This window comes from Myotis nattereri (assembly GCF_964212035.1).
Source record: "Myotis nattereri genome assembly, chromosome: 11".
NCBI lineage: Eukaryota > Metazoa > Chordata > Mammalia > Chiroptera > Vespertilionidae > Myotis > Myotis nattereri.
The window spans coordinates 52,303,647-52,324,795 of NC_138086.1; the positions used below are offsets into that span (position 1 = coordinate 52,303,647).

Genomic DNA, 21,149 nt, shown 5'->3' on the forward strand with positions numbered 1-21,149 from the left:
CTTTTCTCTTTCTACCTTATTGCAGTGGTTAGAACTTCTTGTATAATGTTGAGTAAGAGTAATGAAAGTAGACAACCTTGCCTTGCTCCCAATCTCATGGGAAAATATTCAGTTTTTCACCGTTAAGAATTATGTTAGCTATACACTTTTAATTGATGCTATTTATCAAATTGAGGATATTCCCCAGTATTCCTAACTTGGCAAGATTTTTTTTTGTTACTTATGAATGGTTTTTTGATTAACCTACTTATTAAGCCTTCTTTTTAAATCTATGTTTTACATATAAAGTCACATCCCCCAAACAATTTAAAGAAGCTTACAGCACATATACAATAATGTAACATGATATAAAATAACAACACAAAACAACATAAATCAGTAAAATTAGCAAAGGGAAAATAAATGAAGTGAAGTTCATAAGTTTCTGAATACTTGCTAGGATTTCATCATGATACGACTGAATTTGATTTTGGTTTTCACATTCAAAGACTGCTATTGGCTTTACTAAAGATCTTCCAACCTCTTTAGAGCAAGGACTCTGGCTCATTTATATTGCTTTTCCCTGGCCTTTCACAATACATAACATCAACAAGTGGTAGTATAATTTAGTTAACTTACTTCTAGTCTATTTAATTAATTGCATCCCTGTCCATTTACATCTACCTAAAGAGACTTGGGTTTCAACTTGTACAAGTAAGGATGTTTAAGTCAAACACATCATCTTTAATGGCTTGGTATTAATCTTGATTTAAGTTTTCCTTTTAAAGCATCACTGTACAAATCTATATCTATGCCTCTATTAGTATTCTCATTTATGGATGGGAAAGTCGGCTTAAGAATGACACTGCAGTCCTTTTGAACTGCAAAATTGCAGGGATGTTTTTTCATGTGTTACCTAATTTCTTTTGACCACAACACATTCACAAAATTTATATAATGTCAAATACACTTCTAGCTACTGATTTTTTACTGAGAAGATCCGTACTACCCAGGTCCCCTTTGAGAATAAGGGGAATTGTAAAGAAATCCAATCCAGTTTTTTCTTCAATATAGATGATTGATTTTCTTTCTTCAACTTTGGTGAATATTCTCAACTGGGGTTTCAGGTGAACTATTGTTACAGCTTCTAAACTTTTATGTATCAATTATTCATGAAGGAAAATGACATGTCCCAATGACCATAAAATTGTACTGCTAATGAGAGTCTAAGTATTAAAAAAATTTTGTAGTGTAGTTTCTAAGAGCCTGTACTTCAGAATCACAGAAAATGGGCTCTGGTGCTGTTCTCCCAAAGGTCAACTTTATGACCTCAGGGAAGGTGCGTGGCGTTTCCAGGCCTCCCATTCCACTGTTATAACTCGGTAGGACATAGTTTCTGCTGCGTGGGGTTGCTTAGAGATTAAATGAGATCATCCATGTAAAACACTCACATGGTGTCTGGCCCATAGCCAAGGTATTATAAATGTATAAAAGTTATTACTATTTCTACAATCATTTATGACTGTCACACAGCTCAGATGTAGTAAGTCTTTTAGAAAACTTGAGTTCCTGGCTCTGATTTTCATGTACATAAAGACGCTGGTTCTTAAGAATTGGTGTTTCTACCTCAGTGAAGTTGCCTGGATGGGATCTGTATTATTTTAGTTATTAACAACATAATATTTTTAGAAGATTGTTTTGTTGAAGATGATTTGTTGTATTGATATATAATTCAAAGACAATTTCTGATATATATATATATATATATATATATATATATATATATATATATATCAGAATCTCTGCCATAATTCTTCCCTTGCTTGATAAGTGAGGTGCTATCATTTGCCATTTCAGGAAGGGAGTGTTCTCAGGATGAAAGCACAGCAGCTGCCATCTTTACTGTGCAGATGGATGACTATTTGGGTGGCAAACCAGTGCAGAATAGAGAACTTCAAGGCTATGAATCTACTGATTTTGTTGGCTATTTCAAAGGAGGTCTGAAATATAAGGTAAGCTGCTCTCTCAAACAGTTTCTGTAATGACCTCCTTTCTCTTCCTATTCATGCACACCTCTTGTCTTCATAGAATGAAAGTACACTGAGGGCAGACATTTTTATGTTTTGTTTTTGTTTTAATCTGTTTTGTTCACTGATAGATCACCAGTACCTCCTGGACACATAGTAAGTGCCCAATAAATGTTTGTGGAATGTATAGGGCAGTATGTTAACTACTCTGATTTGATTTTATTCAATAGGTTGATTTTTCAAAAAGTTAAGAGCTTTCAGTTATGTTGTCACAAGGAATTATTGAAATGAAAATTACTTCAATAAATAAATATTGGTAAATTGAGTACTAACAGTTTGTTTTTGATATTCTGAAAAATCTCTGAATTTGCTGCAAAGAACCCATTATCTGGGAATTTCAGTTGTTCTAGAATATCTTAATACAGTATAACAATTGTAACTTTACTTAATACAAAAAAGTATACACACATTTCCTACATAGTGTGGTGACCTTGGAAATGAAATAAATGAAATCATTGAGTTGAACATGTGTGGTTCCAGTCCACAAATTCAAATGCATACACTGACACATACACACATGTACACACAGTTTATGTGTGTTGGTCTGAAAATTATCAAATGGCTTTATTTTTTAAAACAAACAAACAATAAAACCTGTTAAGTATGTTTGTCTCTATAAGGTCATTTGCAGTAAAAGATAGCTTTTGGGGGAAATCTCCCAGTGGTTCTTTGCAGACTGGCCATCCTTCACCATCCCCCCAGCCCTAGGAGTGTTTAGACAAAGTGTGAGATATACCCTCCCTAGACAAACATTTTAGAAACAGTCCTTTTCAAAATCAAACATGCTCCAATAGGTGTTCTGCAGACCCCTCAACTCCTCTCAAGCATATTAGCCTCGTGAAGACCTCAGACCTCAGAGATAAACTAGAATCCTGAATATATACTAAATTTGCCTACAATGATGCCAGGGTTTCTTTTTGCTCTTACCTGATCAGAGACTTAGTTGAATATTTTGTGATGTCATTTAGATCAGGACAAAACACAAGTTCCTATATCTCTCTTGAAATCATTTTTCCACTCTAGGATGTCAGCCACTCTAAATATAGAACTTATTACCTCTCATTTTATTTAATTCACATGAATTCCTAGCTTATGTCAAATGATCCCGAAAACCTTTCCTTATGTGAGTGAACCCAACATTTTGAAAAGCCTGTTTCTTATAGTTACTAAAAGCATGCTGTGCCATTAAACTGGTCATGCACACATTTCTGCCACATAGTACTGGTTTGCCTCAGGGCAAGTATGTAACTTTTCTGGGCTCAGTTTTCTCAAATGTGCAATGGGTATAAGAAAAGCTTTCACTATAAGTGTTGTGAGGATTAAGGATTTAATTCATAATACAATACCTATAATACATACACAATCAGTAGGAACTTATCTTATTAGTAATTTTTTCTGACTATTTGCAGGACTTCTGAAATCAACTTTCTGGATACATATATTTAAAAGTGGACACGATAGAAGTAACTTTACAGTTATTGGATAATTATATTCTAATTGTCAGCATTAAAACCACTACGAATCAGCATTTTATTAGAAAGAGGGTATTTGCAAATGGAGGTCAAATTTATCAGCAAAAAGAAAAAAAATTAGTTCACTGTCTTATCAGTAGTGACATTGAGCAGATGATGTGTTGCTGTTGCAACAATACTTGATAGGAAATGTAGAAGCAGAGATAATTTACTACCCAGAATAGCAAAGATTATTATGCTATACTTAATTTTCATGAATATTATCTCATTTAATTTAAATAACAGCCCTGTGGTGCAGTTTTATCATTATCACACTGTTACAATAAGTAAATGGAAGTTTAGAGAGACTGTGTAACTTGCTAAGGCCTAATAGCTAGTATGTGAGTGGGTGACCATTTGACTCCAGTGCCCAAGTTGGTACTCATACTGGGATACTCTCAACATTCAGCTAGAAAATATGAAGACCATCTCCTCATGTCATTTCATTGACTTGAGGTTTTTCCTTTGTGAGGCGTTTTATGGGGTTATAGAAGACAATTACCACCACTCCCTCATATTAAATCTTCTATTAATCACACCTTTCCCAAGAAGACCCAGCCCTTAGCCATAATTGTGATTAGCAACCATCTGACATCTGTCAGCCAGAAAAAGTGTATTTATGGCACCACAGATTTAGAGGACTTTGTTGAATGAAAACATCCACTTTGTTTTCCTTCTGTGGAATAGGTAGAAAGAGGCAGGGAGTTTGTAAGGTTAATTCAAACAATATTCACAGAACTACTTGCTGTCTGATACAGACATATGTAAAACTTAGTTTTTCTTTTGTGCATTTTTGACATTAAATGGTAGAGACAAAATTAGTTTTAAAATACTGTTAAATGTTCATGGACTATATATCATTCTGATGATTCATCATATGAAAGTAGCCTAAATATTGTATATGTATCCTCAGTCTAGTCTATATATTTTTTAAGTTTATCTTTATTTTGAAAGTATTATAGATGTCTCCTTCCCCCCTCCCCCAGTGGATCCCTCCGCCCCTCCCCCAGGCCTCCATCATGCTATTGTCTGTGTCCATGGGTTATGCATATAAATTCTTTGGTTAATCTTTCCCCCGCCCCCCCCCCCCCCGTCCCTCTGAGATCCATCAGTCCGTTTCATGCTTCTATGTCTCTGGATCTATTTTGTTCATTAGTTTATTTTGTTCGTTAGATTCCACATATAAGTGAGATCATGTGATACTTGTCTTTCGCCGACTAGCTTATTTTGCTTAGCATAATACTCTCCAGGTCCCTCCATGCTATCTCAAAGGGCAAGAGATTCTTCTTTATAGCTGCGTGGTATTCCATTGCGTTAATGTACCACAGCTTTTTTATCCACTCATCTACTAAAGGACACTTGGACTGTTGCCAGATCTTAGCTATTGTAAATAGTGGTTCTATGAACATCAGGGTGCATATATCCTTTCTGATTGGTGTTTCTGGATTCTTAGGATACATTCCTAGAAATGGGATTGTTGGGTCAAATGGCAGTTTCATTTTTGATTTTTTGAGAAAACGCCACACTGTTTTCCATTTTATAACTTTTTTCAGATCACTGTGTTTTTATGCTATTTTTTATTGGAATATAATGTACTTATTGAAAAAAATAGGAGCAGCCCATAGCTGGCCAGCACTTAACTCCCCTTCTCTCTCCTCACACTGTGACAGTAAGCACTTTGGGGGGGCCACATTCTCTTGATGCTCCTCATCTGTCCTTGTGACCTCTGGCTCTCCTCCAACCTCCTGTTGCTTTTTTCCTTGAAATCCTTGTCTACCTCTCACTCCATGACTTGGGAATAATTAGTTTCCAAAGGACAAGAACTACAGCTTTTTTTTTTTTTTTTCTGTAGCAGGTTTTATACTCTGAAGTTTCTCGGAAAGTATTTGCAAAGTTAAATTGAATGTTGATATAGGCTGACTTTAAAAAAAAATGTTGATTTGCTAAGGAATTCTCTTCTTCCTATTTAATTTTCACATGCTCCGAGGTGGCTGTTTTCTCTTGGCTTGGTAGGCTGTTTTGGCATAAGCACCTGTGGTTCCGTACGTGACTGTGTCTAGTTCGAAGCCTCATCTGTTGTGTTTTGTTTTCTGCCCGCTCCCACTGATCAGGCTGGAGGTGTGGCATCTGGACTAAATCACGTTCTCACCAACGACCTGACCGCCAAGAGGCTCCTGCACGTGAAGGGTCGGAGAGTGGTCAGGGCCACGGAAGTTCCCCTGAGCTGGCACAGTTTCAACCAGGGCGACTGCTTCATCATTGACCTTGGCACTGTAAGTTTCATAGGCACCTGTTGACATCAAAAGTAAAGTAAGTTGCCTTCAGATCAAAGCCGATGTATGTGTCACGAAACATAATCACTTTTTCTACACCCTGAAAAGTGGTCATGTTTATGTGAGATGCAGTAGTGTCCTGTGGGTAACTGGCTAGTATTTAAATGACAAAGTGGGACTTCAAAGTTTTTATTTTCTTTGATAGGTTTAGAATGGCATAGTGATTTAGTTCTTCCTACCATAGAACAGAAATTGGGTGATTTTTTTTAAATACATTTTCCCTTCTCTCTGGACAGAACTTCCTCTGATTATTTTTGTCCTTAATTGTTTATAGGAAAACATTGCTGAAGGGGAAAAGTGATTCCCCCAGAGAGCAAAGGTCCTAGAGTTTTAAACAGACACAGTACGAGTCTAAGCCAGCGGTTCTCAACCTGTGGGTCGCGAACAATGAAAATACATCCTGCATATCATCTATTTACATTATGATTCATAACAGTAGCAAAATTACAGTTATGAAGTAGCAACAAAAATAATTTTATGGTTGGGGGTCACCACATGAGGAACTGTATTAAAGGATCACAGCATTAGGAAGGTTGAGAACCACTGATCTAAGCACTGTGCCTGAGAGTTTCGGGCAATGTCCCTTAAACACACACACATGCACCATACTACTTCACACTTTAAAAAATATTTTTTTTTTTATTGATTTCAGAGAGGAAGGGAGAGGGATGAGAGAGAATCATTGATTGGTTGCCTCCTGCATGCTCCACTCTGGGGAATTTAGCCCACAACCAGGGCTTGTGCTCTGACGGGGAATCCAACTGTGACATCCTGGTTCATAGGTGGACCCTCAACTACTGAACCACACTGTCTGGGCTACTTCACACTTTGTAATTATCTTAGGATTATTAGAAGAACAGACACAAGTACAACTACCAAGTGTCATCTTATTTACTCTTTGATCTTGAGCAAGTCATTAACCTCTCTGAGCCTTGACTTCCTTATTTATATTTTCATCTTGATTCTGGTTTCCAATATCATTTTTAACCTTAGTTGGCTATGATTCAGTCTCATCTGACACACAGTCACATCTGGAAATGGCAGTTCCTATCTCAGTTTCACAAGGAGAAAACCAGCCTTGGAGGGTGTGAGAAAGTCGCTTGGATTGATACAGGATTGAGTGGTGACCTGGAATAGTATCTGGGTTTTTTTTACTCCTAGTGCACATCCTTTCCACTACCCTAAGTGAACTTGGTGGTATATAAAATGGTATGGCTCTATAAAGTAGTATCTTGTGCCTTGGCCGGTTTGAATCAGTGGACAGAGTATTGGTCCATAGACCGAAGGGTCCCAAGTTTGATTCTGGACAAGGGCATATACCTCAGTTGCAGGCTTAATCCCCAGGGTACATGTGGGAGGCAACCAATTGATGTGTCTCTCCCACATCAATGTTTCTCTCTCCCTCAGTTTCCCCCTTCCTTCTACTCTCTCTCTCAAAAAAAAAAAAAAAAAAGAAAGAAAGAAAAGAAAAATAATATCTTGTAACAGTTTCAGAATCTGCTTAATTCAGAATTGAATATGTCTAATCTGGCTTAGAATTCACTGAAAGTAGTACTATTGGTGAAATCATTTATTTTGTTGAACAAGAATGAATTGAGTTTCCACATGGGCTAATAGTTGGGTGCGGTGGTAGATTGGCATTCTAGTAACATATGCTCTCTTCCCATAGGTCAGGCCTGCCTGTGGGCGTCTGACCCACAAATCCAGGCTCATAAAAAAGTGACAAAGTCTCTAGTATAAAGTTCAAGGCACTTCATCTGTTTAATAATAAACCATCTTTATTTTATACTAGAGGCCCGATGCATGAAATTCATGTAAGAGTAGGCCTTCCTTCCCCCAGTTGCCAGCACCGGCTTCTCTCTGGCACCTGGGACCCAAGCTTCCCTCTGGCTGCCGGCAGGCACCGGGGACCTGGGCTTCCTTTGCAGCCCCAGCTTCGTCTGGAAGGTTGTCTGGAAGGACATCTGGTCTAATTAGCATATTACACTTTTATTATTATAGATTGTTAATTATCCTTAATAACTTTCAAGTTGTCACCTACCCTCATTCCTGCTTAGAGGCATTTGGAATTAATTTGTTGCAGAGATACCTGAGTTTGATTATCCCTTCTGTGTGGAAGTTTCCTACACCCTAAAGGGATACCCCAGTAGGAATCAAGCCCTGGGTCCCTAAATACATTGGAACAAACACCCACATGATCCTTGTTTATGTTAACTAACCTTTAATCAGTTGGTATGTCGCCAAAAATTACTAAATGGTAATAAGATCTTGGAGTTGCCTTCATGACTTTATTTTTGGGTGTGTTACAGTAAACAAAGAAGGTATGGAGTCACATTTTTCTCTACCATAACATTATAATTTGAGTTAACTATTTTGTGACCACTTTCTGCATTGACAACACAGAAGGAAGCCAGTGTAGTTTCTTCACATTTGTTCGATTACCCAGGTGTGAAAAGGTAGGCTAGACATCTAAAACTGTCTCCCAACGAAAGCCAGCTGGCCAACACTAAAGTTATGATATAACCTAAATCCTGTATCTTGACTGAATTTGAGGGACTTCATTTTTTTAATAAATAATCATTATTATTAATATGCTATGCCATATACCTTAAAGACATTTACTATGTTAGGATTTTAGACTATAGTAAATACCCTCTAGACAGGACAATATAACCTCAACCTAAAGCATGAGATTTTAAAATTATCCATTTAATCACTTTGAAAATTAATGCCATGGCTGGTTTGATTTAGTGGATAGAGCGTCCGCCTGCAGACTTTAGAGTGCCGGGTTAGATTCTAGTCAAGGGCACCTATCCAGGTTGTGGGCTTGATCCCCAGTAGGGGGCATGCAGGAGGCAGCCAATTAATTATCTTCATCATTGATGTTTCTATTTCTCCCTATCCCTTCCTCTCTGAAATCAATAAAAATATATTAAAATAAAATAAAACACATTATTTTTTAAAAAAGGAAATTGTCAACATTTTAGAGGATGATTTTGATAAGTTGTCTTATATTTTGTGTGTTTTCAGAAAATAACATGGGATGTGGTTTGATCTCAGAAATTTGGAATTTACTGAATCTTTGGAAAATGCTTTTGAACCATATATTTTTATGTTGGTGAATGTATATATTACTTTACCACTATTTTTAAAGATATGGAGTATTTGTAGACATCCTATATAATAAAAAAGTAATATGCAAATTGACCGTCACTCCAACACACAAGATGGCCACCCCCATGTGGACACAAGATGGCCAGCAGGGGAGGGTAGTTGGGGAAGATCAGGCCTGTAGAGGGAGGGCAGTTTGGGGGGGGACCAGGCCAGCAAGCAGAAGCAGTTGGGGGGATCAGGTCAGCAGGGGGAGGGCAGTTGGGGGGGACCAGGCCATCAGGGGAAGGAAGTTCGGGGGGACTAGGCCAACAGGGGGAGGGCAGTTGGGGGGGACCATGCCAGTAGGGGAGGGCAGTTGGGGCAACCAGGCCTGCAGGGGAGGGCAGTTGGGGGCAATCCAGCTGGCAGGGGATTGGTTAGGAGGTGATCAGGCTGGCAGGCAGAAGCAGTAAGGGGCAATTAGGCAGGCAGGCAGGCGAGCATTTGGGAGCCAGCATTCCTGGATTGTGAGAGGCATGTCTGACTGCCCATTTAGGCCTGATCCCAGTGTGGGATCATTCCAGATTGGAGAGGGTGCAGGCTGGGCTGGGGGACATACCCTCTCCGTCCCACCCCCCAACCCCCTGGGCACAAATTTCGTGTACCGGGTCTCTAGTTAAATAATAAAATCATATGTAAGTATATTGCAACACAACATCCATAACTATAGAAAATGAATGAATAGTAACGAAAAAGCCCATATTCTCAAAGTTTGGCATCTGGAGTTAACTCCTAGCCATTAATGGAGAGTTAGATTTCACAGGGTGGTGAGTTCTGTTTCCTTGTTAACTTGTTTGGTCAGGTGTGCAGCTTTGCCCTACTCCCCATGCTATTTGTAATCTATCACCCCCCGCATTGTCAGTCATGCTGCTTTGGAAAAGCAGCCTACACTTCCTCATTCACCAGCCGATCTTCCACCCACACTCCTGACTTCCCCTCCCACTCTTTCTTTGAAATGTTCTTCCTGCAGAGATGATGCCTTCTGATAAATCCCGTGGACATTTAGATCATTATCCACTTGCAGCAACTAACACACTTGATGACTCCCTTCTGCATCAGCCTCACTCTTCCCACCTTCCCCTCCCTTGCAAGCCACTCTTTCTCATTCTTCTGAACGTTGTCTGCCTACCCCCTCAAGTTGTTTTGCTTGTTTACGTTTGTTTTTTAAGGCCTCCACTTTAAGTCATTGCCTGTTTATACATGCTTCCTGAGCAAACTTATCTTCACCCAAAGCTTCAGCTACTCACCCACAGGTAAATCTCAATGTATAGTCTGTAAAGACCTCTGGCCTGAGCCCTCTGTCAGTATTTCTAACTGCCTCCCAGATGTGTTAGCTTGTGTGCCTCATGACAACCTCAAACATGACTCATCTAAACGTGGAACTCATCAACTTCACTCTCTCATTCCAAAACCACTTCTCCTTATTGTCCTTGCCCCCACTCGTTCACACCCTCAACCCCCAAATCCAGGAGTTATCTTGGCAACTTCTCCCAAATGCTGCGTGTGCAATCACTATGCCTACTGTGCCACCTCCTAACCGTTTCCTCTGTCCTTCCTGCCCACTTCCTCACCATGATACCCTGTGCATGGCACTTTCCCTCACATTGTCATGCTTCTGCTTTTGTGCACATTGTTCCTTTGCCTAGAATACTCTCCTGTCAGCATCACCTTTCTCCAGCAAGCATCAAATGTCATCTCATCCTTAACTTTTCAATTCAGATATTGCCTTCTTTATAATGTGTCCCCTAACCTCTACCTCTTCTCCTTCCACTGTCCCATGCCACACCCATGTAGAGCTGGGCACACCTTATCTTAACTTTCCTATCACTTGGGGACTTGCTTGTAGTATTTTCCACATTGCCTACCCATTCACTTATTAACCTCACTTACTCACTTTGTTTCTAGTATATGGCCCAGAACTTAAAACCACTCAACAAGTGTTTCAACAGATGTATAGCTGACCAACACAAAGCATACAGTTTCATGTAGTTCTGTGTATAAGGGTGTAATTTTTTTCATCTATAACTCAACCTAACTATATTGTCAAGCTTCAAATTCCAAGGATTTCAATAAAACAATCTTGCCTTATTAAGGTGAAGTTTGTTTACTATTAAAGCAATGCAAACTTATCCCAGCCATCTCCTTTCTATCCCAAAGGGTGGAATGCATGTGCAATATTATGATTTGGGCCTGGGGGTTGGGTTGAGAATGGAAGTGTGAGTCTGGTTTGCAGTCTTCAGGCCTCACTTCTCTCTAACTTTCATTATGGCCTGGCCCTTTCATTCATTCCCGAGCTTTGGGCTTTGGCCTCTGTCCCAAGACATTTGCTGGAAAATATCCATGGCCTCACTTTGGTCTTCTGATCTGCCCCCATATCCACCACAAGACCCCTTCTAATTCTGTCAGCAACCTGCCTCCCACTCCCAGCTCAGAAGCTCCACCTTGCTTTTCCCATGGCACACCGGGCTTGTGGGGACACTGTAGGCACATTGCTTCTCCCATGGCACACCGGGCTTGTGGGGACACTGTAGGCACATTGCTTCTCCCATAGCACACGGGAATTGTGGGGGCACTGTAGGCACATTGCTTCTCCCATGGCACACGGTAATTGTGGGGACACTGTAGGCACATTGCTTCTCCCATGGCACACGGGAATTGTGGGGACACTGTAGGCACATTGCTTTTCCCATGCCACACGGGAATTGTGGGGACACTGTAGGCACATTGCTTTTCCCATGGCACACGGGAATTGTGGGGACACTGTAGGCACATTGCTTCTCCCATGGCACACGGGAATTGTGGGGACACTGTAGGCACATTGCTTTTCCCATGGCACACGGGAATTGTGGGGACACTATAGCCATATTGCTCCAACTGTCTAGACACTGCCCACAGTCATTTCTGTTCTTATGCTCAGGATCATGGATGAATATATGACAAATATGCTGAAGGGAAAGTGTACCAAGCTCTTTTCAAAGATTCACTGCACCTGATCAAATTCTCTAGTTATCTTGTAATCTATTGTTCTATTCTTGGGCCTGACAAACCAGTCTTACACCATTTCACAGTCACCTACTCCATGGTTTCTACAATACACTCTAGGCCCTAAGGCTAAGATTAGTTCTTGAAATGCAAAACTAGCTTTCTAGACTGAAAACTCACTCTTCCCCAAAAATCTTTAACAAAAGCAAGGTTCTTTTCAATTAAAACAATGTTGACTTTCAGGCTTTCATCTCTGCTATGACTTAAAAATGCTAATTTTAAAACTAAAAAACTGAGCAAAATCTTCTTTGTTCTGGATAAATTCATCCTTACCTCAAAGTAATGCATTCCACTAGATTTGTGAGGGGAGAACCTTGAGGCAACAAGAAAAGATAATGGGAAAGATAAACCTAGTATTAAATCTGTAAAATGTATGGTCAATGAGAGTAGGGACCAATGGCATTTATTATGTGCTTAGTATATGCTGGGTATGAGTATAAAGTTGACAGCTGTACGTGTTGTCAAATGGTGAGAGGCCACAAACACATACACAAGTCAGAGTATTTCACATTAGAATCATTTGGAAGAGGTTTTAAAAAAATCTATACCTGTGATTTGATCTTTAGAATTCTGATTTTAAAGTTTTGGGGTGGGACATTGGTGTAAGTACTTATTAAGCCCCACTTCAATATGGGAAATGTCTGAAGTTGCTGGAACATTAAGGGATTATATGTTTGACAAACCAATGAGTCATTTAAACATAGTTATGTCAACTTATGTGGCTGGCAGAATTGGTTTTTGATAAGCTGATGATAAAATTTCTTTGGTGTGCCAAATACTTTGACTTGTAGAGAGAACAAGATTTCATCTACTCTCACTGTCACTATGAAAAGAACCCTCCAACGTTGTCCCCGGTCCCAGTAGGTGCCATCACTACCAGCAACTAAACTAGAATTGTCTAAATCATTTCCCCCTTTTCCTGTCCTCCAGTACATGTCCAAAGGGCATGGTTGACCAGTTCTGCAAGGTTTAGCCTACTAAATACCCCGGTATTCTTCTCTCCGTCACCACGGCTCTGCCCTAGTTCACATACAGTTGATTCCCTTCTGGTCATCAAGCCATCTGTGGCCCTGCATACTCACTCCATTCATCTTCTGTCCTTCAGTTAGAGGCATTTAAAAAACACACATATATGCCATTGATGGGGATTGAGTTGGCTTGGCTTTGAACAATAGAATAGGATATATATTGCTTATCCAAAAACAAAAACCATGTTTTAAAGTTTTTAAATTAAAAAGAAGGTAGATTGAAGACATAGCATAAACCATCATTATATTTTAAGCTATGTTTAGAGAGCTTCCAGCCTAGCAGGATATCAAATGAATTTCTATATTTGTTTAACTAGGTGTAAGGGAAAACTAAACACAGTAAAAAAATAAAGCCAATAGAAACAAGGAAGAGGACAAGGTATGGCCCCCTTTTATAAAATTTTAGATGGATTTAGATTAAGTAATTTAGAAAGGATGAACGGGTAGCTAGTCTGTGCTGAATTCTTTGCAAATGTTATGAGTCACCATCACATTGGCTGTCTGGGGTGTTCTTTAAAGTTAGCTTCTGAAATCTTGCTTCCCTTCAAGGGCATCGCTGAGCATTGTTTTATTTCTGCTCTTATTTCCTGTCCCCCAAATGAGGTTTGGCTGCACTTTGGTGTTTTACTGGTTAACCCTGACTACAGAGTTTACAGGAAATTTTAGAAACTTCTAATTTACCCCCAATATGGTTGTTTCTATAAATATCACTCACTTGCTTTTTTTTTTTTCTTGTTACTAGTGGGCCAAATTAATTGCCAGTAACAGATATTGTCTTTACTCTCTATTTCTTCCTTTTCTAATAACCCAGAGAAATTTTGTTTCCGTTAAGAGTTTGTATATTAAGAGTTAACTACGTAGTTCAATAAACTTCTACTAGACAGTGTTCATGGGCTAGATGTACATCAACACATTTTGGCCAGAATTTAAGTGAACTTCATTCTGAATTGAGTGGATATTTCATGTTTACAGGAAGTTTATATGTCACTTATCCAAAGAAATACAACATTTAATGTTGAATTGTTAAAGTCTTTAGGATCTTAGAAGGTAAATAGTTGCCTCTGAAACCATGTTTGCATTACAGTTTTTCAGGTCTAGCATGCTTAAATCAGGTTTATGAAAAAGGCATTTCTTCTAAATCCCAGCCAAGTATTATAAATAAAACAATTTAAGTTATAATGAAAACATTTTTGTAATAATACAGATCCACCTATCTCATCAGTTTAGATAGTTCTTAGCTCTATGCAGAATTTAGTTTTTGCAGCCCACTCCTAGAATTATAAAAAGAAAATTCTTCAAGTATGGTGCCAGTTGAGTACAAAGCTTCCTTGTGCACAGTGGTGAAGTAGTCGTAACCAATGACTTCTAAATAGAGTAGTGTTGAGCGGTACGGTTTATTAATAGTACTACACATGTATTTCAGCACAGTAGAGCTCTGTTAAAATGAAATGTACTAAACACATTATCCACACATAGTGGAATATAAATTACTGAGTTGCTAAAATTGTTTTAGATTTTAAAGCACATTTACAGGTGCTGCTGCCATAATCGAATGAACTGTATTTGCATAAAAATTAATTAGCATTATATGAAAAGGGTGTTTTAATTAATATGACTATTTAACCAGTTCCGGCTTTTAGCAGTATATAATTAGAATCCATATTTTATTGCATTTCTTGTCAGAATTAACCACTGAAAATTAAGTCTAGTAAATAAGGTGTCACATTTATAAAAATAGGAGCACAGAGTAAGGTGGAAGCATAACAGAGAACATTCATTTTTGTGCTCAATAGGAAATGTTCTATAACACTTTTTTTAGTGATTCAGTCATCTTTGAGTTAAAGAGAAAACTTCTCTCTTAAAGTTTTATTATTTTGATGGGTATTTCATAGGCCTGTTTTTGCTATTTTAAAGTTCAAAATTGTAGTCTCTAAGAAATGATGAGGAATATTTAGTACAACTAAATTTCTCTGTGAATCAATACTGCACATAAAAACTCCCAACCAAAAGTAATAAATACAAAATATTTTGGGATCCATAGGATATTGTAAAATTCAACATTAAATGATAATTATGTTTGTAAAATTGTCATTATCTACAATTCACTTTTAAACACATTTCCCAAGCTTCCATAATGCTTTGCAGTTGCTAATAAAATTTTGTATGATTTTATATAATCTCTTTGAAGTAGGGGAGAGGTCATTATACGACTAAGGTAGGGAGAACAGTCCTGTGTTCGATGGTTGGATAAACACAAAGCAACTCAGTAATGAAAGTTGCTAGTAAGCCTGAGAAATTTAGAAAGCTAACTTCGGATCTACCTGCTGAATTTCACTGTAGTGTAAATATTAGAAATTTGCTTTCTCAGACCTGCTGAGAAGAGAATCATTTGCAAAATCACATGGAATGAGGGAGCAAAGAGATCAGAGCTAAGAGCCTGTACGTACTCAGGAGAGTAGCTGGCATGGCTGCATTAGATAATTAGATGTTACAGGCTCCCTGTAATTTGTGCTCTGGGCAAGGTGCTCAGGGTACCAGCAGGGGTTCTCAGCCCTGGGTGAATGCTAAAATCACTTGGGGAGGGTTCAAGAAACACACCTGGGATTACCTAAGGGTAGGGCTCAGGTATCTGTATTTTCAAAAATCATCTTCCTTCCTACCCACAGCAATCAGACAACTAAATAAAAAAATAAATAAATGGCACAAATAGAAAAGGAAGAAGTAAAACTGGCATTATTTGCAAATGAAATGATACTATTTAGAGAGAATTCCAAAGATTCCATCAAAAAAAATATTAGAACTGATAAATTGAGTAAAGTAGCAGATACAAAATAAATATTCAGAAATTGGACCCACTTTTATACACTAATAAAAAACTAACAGAGGCTGTCACAGCCGCGTGGCTTGGTTGGAGCATCATCCTATACACCAAAAGGTTGCGGGTTCAGTTCCTAGTCAGGGCACATACGTGGGTTGAGGGTACAATCCTTGTTGGGAACGCATAGTTCTCTCTCTCTCTCTCTCTCTCTCTCTCTCTCTCTCTCTCTCTCTCTCTCTCTCTCTCATTTCAGGCAAGCAGTAAACTATTTTTGAATAAAGAAATGACTCTGGAATGGAAATGTCTTATAGCCAGAGAAAAGAGCCAATGCCTTTGAATCTTGGGCACTATGTTGTTTTGCTGTTATTAATTTATTAAAAATTGCAAACATAAAGTCACATAGCTAATAAGTGGCCACCAACGTCTGTCTCCTTCACACTTAATCACTATGCTAACCCCCTCTCCAAGACTGACTGGGTGAAATATGTGTGGAAGCTTTTGAAAACCAAATGTAGTGCAAATATATTATTAGCACTAATTGTCTGCATGTCAGTTTTTCCTCATTTTCCCACATTCATCTCTCTATCCCCAACATCTAGCTCATATTAGGCACCTAATAAATGTGACGTTTTTTTAAAAAGGAAAAATACACTGACTTAGCTACTATAAAAATTGAAGGCTTTCTTTCTGCATTTATATGATTCTCCCTTTGTATTAAAACTGTGTCTTTTATTTAAAAATCTTTTTCTGCAAACACAGGAACAGAGATTATGTTTCTGTTTCTACTTGATTGGAACTATATTATTCTAGGGCTTTATTTTATCCTTGATGATATGCCTTGGATGATTTTTTACGTCAGTATTGGAACTTTTTCCTCAATGTTTAACCACTGAAGTCTAGTCTCCAATATCCATGTAATACATTTATATAGCCATCTTTCCATGGATGGGGAGTTTTGGTTTGTGTGTTTCTTTGTTTTTGTATCCCATGTTTGACTGCTATAGAATAGATTCTTAGGAGTGAAATTTTCTGATCCAAAAGCACATATTTTTTGATGATGCCAAACTGCTCTCAAAAAAAGCCTGTGTACTTATCACCCACATAGTATGCGATAATGCCCATTCCCGCACCCCACCAGGCTGAGAGGTACTATTAAACTTCTCTTTCATATTTTAGTTAAACCACACATTCAATGGAGAAAATGATACTTTATTTTTATTTCACACTTGTGTCTGTATAGCTTTTGAACACTGTATCCAAGACTAAAATATACATTTTAATATAAATGTCAGCTAATATAATATACTTAATTTATAGTATATCAAGCTGTCTCTAAATAGATATCAAGTATTTTTTCTGTGTCATAATTTATATAAGTTTTATCCTATTATTGAACATGCAATGTCTTCCTAATGCTTCACTAATACAATCACATAGCAATGAAAACCTTTGTATATGTGGGGTTTTTTTCTCTTTTGAATAATTTATTAACATAAATTTTAGATAATGATATTACTGGGCCAAAAGTTTTAACAGTTTCATGGCTCTTGATAAGAATTGTTCAATTGCTTTACATAAGTGTTATATCAGTTCTTATAACCATCAAGAGCATATTACTATAACAGATTCTTGACAATCATTCTGAAATATAGTACATTTATTATTTTAAATTTATGAAATCTATATGTTTACTTTCATAAATTGTACTTATGCAAAGAATGGTGAGATATATGTTTATATTTTCCATGTTTAAAAAAATGCTTAATTTGCCCTGGCCGATTTGGCTCAGTGGATAGAGTGTCAGCCTGCAGACTGAAGGGTCCCAGGTTCAGTTCTGGTCAAGGGCACATGCCTGGGTTGTGGGCTCAATCCCCAGTAGGGGGCATGCAAGAGGCAGCCAATAAATGATTCCCTCTCATCATTGATGTTTCTATCTCTCTCTCCCTTTCCCTTCTTCTCTGAAATCAATAAAAAAACATATTTTTAAAAATAAAATAAAATAAAAAAGGCTTAATTTATAATTCTGAGAGCAACAGAATACAGAATAAGATATAAATTAAATATATGAAATCATGTATACCTCAACAACAGATCATTTAAAAATTTTTATTATTAAATTACTGGAATAACATTGGTTAATAACATTATATAAATTTCAGGTGTACAACTTTATAATAAAACACCTGTGACCTTATATTTTTTAATTTTATTTTTTACTAGGGGCCCAGTGCATGAATTTGTGCACCTTGAAAGGAACTGTGGGCTACGAGGCTGCTGTGGGCACAGAGTCGGGTCTCGGCCCTTCCTGCGTACCCCCGCCCAGCCCCTCCCACCACAGCCCCTGGTCCCCTGTCTACCTGCAGGCCCGCCCTGCCACCACTGCTCCCACATGCTGATGGCTCTGGCCCTGCTCACATCGGGTGATGGTGCGGAGCGATTAGGGCTGGTGCCAGCAGCGGGTGCAAGCGGGCGGGCACCGTCAGTGGGTGCAAGTGGCGGCTGCTGCCCTGATTGCCTCTTAGGAGCATGGGGAGGTGTAGAAGCCCTCAAAGGTAATCGGGGCCGGCAACTGCCCCTTGCCCCGCTGACAGTGCCAAGCGATCAGGGTTATGGTTAGGGTTCCGGTTGTTCTGCTGTTTGGTCTATTTGCATATTAGCCTTTTATTATATAGGATACTTCTTTGTAGTTAATCACAATGTGTATTACAATAGGTCTGAATGTTCTCCACATATCACTGAGGTGAAAAGATCTGTCTCTTTCTTTTAGGAAATTTACCAGTGGTGTGGTTCCTCATGCAACAAATATGAGCGCCTGAAGGCCAGCCAGGTGGCCATTGGCATTCGGGACAATGAAAGAAATGGAAGATCTCAACTAATTGTGGTGGAAGAAGGAAATGAGCCAGCAGAGCTTATAAAGGTATTGTGACTTAGGTTGTGTTTGCAAGGTTACTACTTTTAAGGCAAGCATGTGGGACAAGGTGTGTGCGTATGTGTATGTGTATGTGTATTAGTTTTAACAAATTCTCTACTACTTAAGGTCAGATTCGGTAAGAGGAGATACAGTTATCCAAGTTATGGCACTGGGAAAGCAGAACATCAAGACTTTTCTCTCACTGTTAATATGATTATCAAAGGAAGCCTCAATCTGCCCTGCTCTGTGCATGACAGGGGGCAGCGCCCCAACTCCCCAATCGGCCCTGCTCTGAGCCCGACCAGGGGCTGCACCTAGGGATTGGGCCTGCCCTCTGCCACCCGGGAGCAGGCCTAAGCCAGCAGGTCATTATCTCCCGAGGGGTCCCAGACTGCGAGAGGGCACAGGCCGGGCTGAGGGACACCCCCCCCCCCCCCCAGTGCACAAATTTTTGTGCACCGGGCCTCTAGTATACATATATTTAAAAGAAATCTGCTGAAATATTACTAATAATACCAATATTATCTTTGACTTTTTTTGGATATGGCTGCTTGATATTTTCTTCATTTGCCCTTGTATTTTCAAACTTATTATAATAATTGTATATTCCTTTTTATAATAATTGTATATTCTGTTTATGATCAGAAAAAAAGGCCATCTAAAAAAATAAAATTTGGGAAGGCTTACTTGGATTTCCAATAGTCAGAATGACATTGCTAATAAATTAGACCTTGAAAGTTATTCAAAACAAATTGATCTTTAATATTCTTTTAAGCCTTTGTTCTAGACATCTAATGACCACTTAAGTCTTCTAATTCTCATATTTGGAAGCAAAAATCTATATATAAAATGTATTTTAAATTGATTATAACCTCTTGTTTCAGTAGTTTCAAAGCTATACTTTGATAGAAATGGACCCAGGAACAGAATTTGTCCTTACAGAGTGGGTGGTGGAAGCAGTGTTGCATTAACTCTCAGATTAAGCTTTTCCATGGTCATCTTAAGTCCCGAGCAAGTCCCTCAACCTCTCATTGGCTTTGGTTCCTCTTTTGTAAAATGAGGGATTAGACATAGTGGCTTCTATGGTCCCTTTCAGCTTAATACTCAGAGATAGCAGAAACCATTTTGTCAGAAAAGCATGCTGCTTTTTGTGTGCTGTCCAAGTGGTTTAGCTTTCTTATTTACCGCTCCTTTATTTTCCAGTGTCTTTTTGTAAATTCTTGGGGAATTTAACAATGTGTTAAATATTTTGAAATTTCCTATTCATGTAGCATGATACTGGGCACATTGGAGATTTTCACCAGTAGTTGTTATCTAATTGAAATAACATTATGAGAGCCATACAAAAAAAGGTCCCTTTATAAGTTTACCAGTCAAATATTTTTAATAAGTTAAAGAGCTCCAAAAATTTTCCTTTCCTTCTCTCTGTTGTATCATATTTAAACTAGTTTCTTCATCTTACTTTAAGGCAATGATACTTAGTGTGCACCCCAATCCAAAGAATCATAGTGACAAGTAGCGCATGCTGCAAGGTTATATCCTTTCACGAGCACTATATAGCCGCTCTAGCTGTTTCTGTCTACCATTTATTGATAGCTTACTATGTGCCAGGCACGGTTCAAGGCAGAATTCATTTGCTGTTTATTTTAATGAATCTTTTGTTTGGATTTCTACTATTTAATTCAGATACCCATTCTGTTCCTCATCAATTCATCCAGTGGGGGAAGTTGCAATGTTATGAAGAACCCTACGAAGTATACTGTGTAGTTACCCATATGCTGTAATAAAGTAATAACTCAAATAGTCTTTCACTTTGCCACACCAAAGTTCAACATGAAGACTGTGACCTTCCTGATAAGATGCCACTGTTACATGATCAGTCCAAGTTAACACCGCTTGGCAATCATTTCTGAACGAGGTCCATTTTCTTTTGGTTTGCAGATGGAATGAGGTAATAGTGATAGGACCTATAAATAGAATAATCCATGAATAAGACAGATGGACTGTATGAAAGGGGGGATCTTTGCCCCCACACAGTCTATATCTGACTTGATAAACTAACATAAATATCAAACCAGAATGCAGGTTTCTAATCTTTCCATTTATATTGCCCCTCATGCTTGTTATAGTATTAGCGATAATATGTAATTTAAAAAATCTAATATTAAGACTATATCTTCTTTCCACAATTGAGATCACTTTCTTCTTATCCCTTGTGCTAAGAATTAGCCAAAACTCAGATATCAAAGGGCCAGATCTCTACAATTCAGCGATTCACAGTTCTTTG

At 38.4% G+C, this 21,149-nt stretch overlaps 1 protein-coding gene across 1 annotated transcript in view; it reads left to right on the top strand.

Annotated features, from left to right (window-relative positions):
• SCIN (scinderin) overlaps window positions 1–21,149 on the top strand; it is a 54,870-nt gene that overhangs the window by 5,866 nt on the left and 27,855 nt on the right. The window contains exons 2-4 of the mRNA XM_081102289.1: window positions 1,837–1,991; window positions 5,689–5,850; window positions 18,719–18,868. Of these exons, the coding sequence (XP_080958415.1) occupies window positions 1,837–1,991; window positions 5,689–5,850; window positions 18,719–18,868 (467 nt within the window). The remainder of the gene's footprint in view (window positions 1–1,836; window positions 1,992–5,688; window positions 5,851–18,718; window positions 18,869–21,149) is intronic.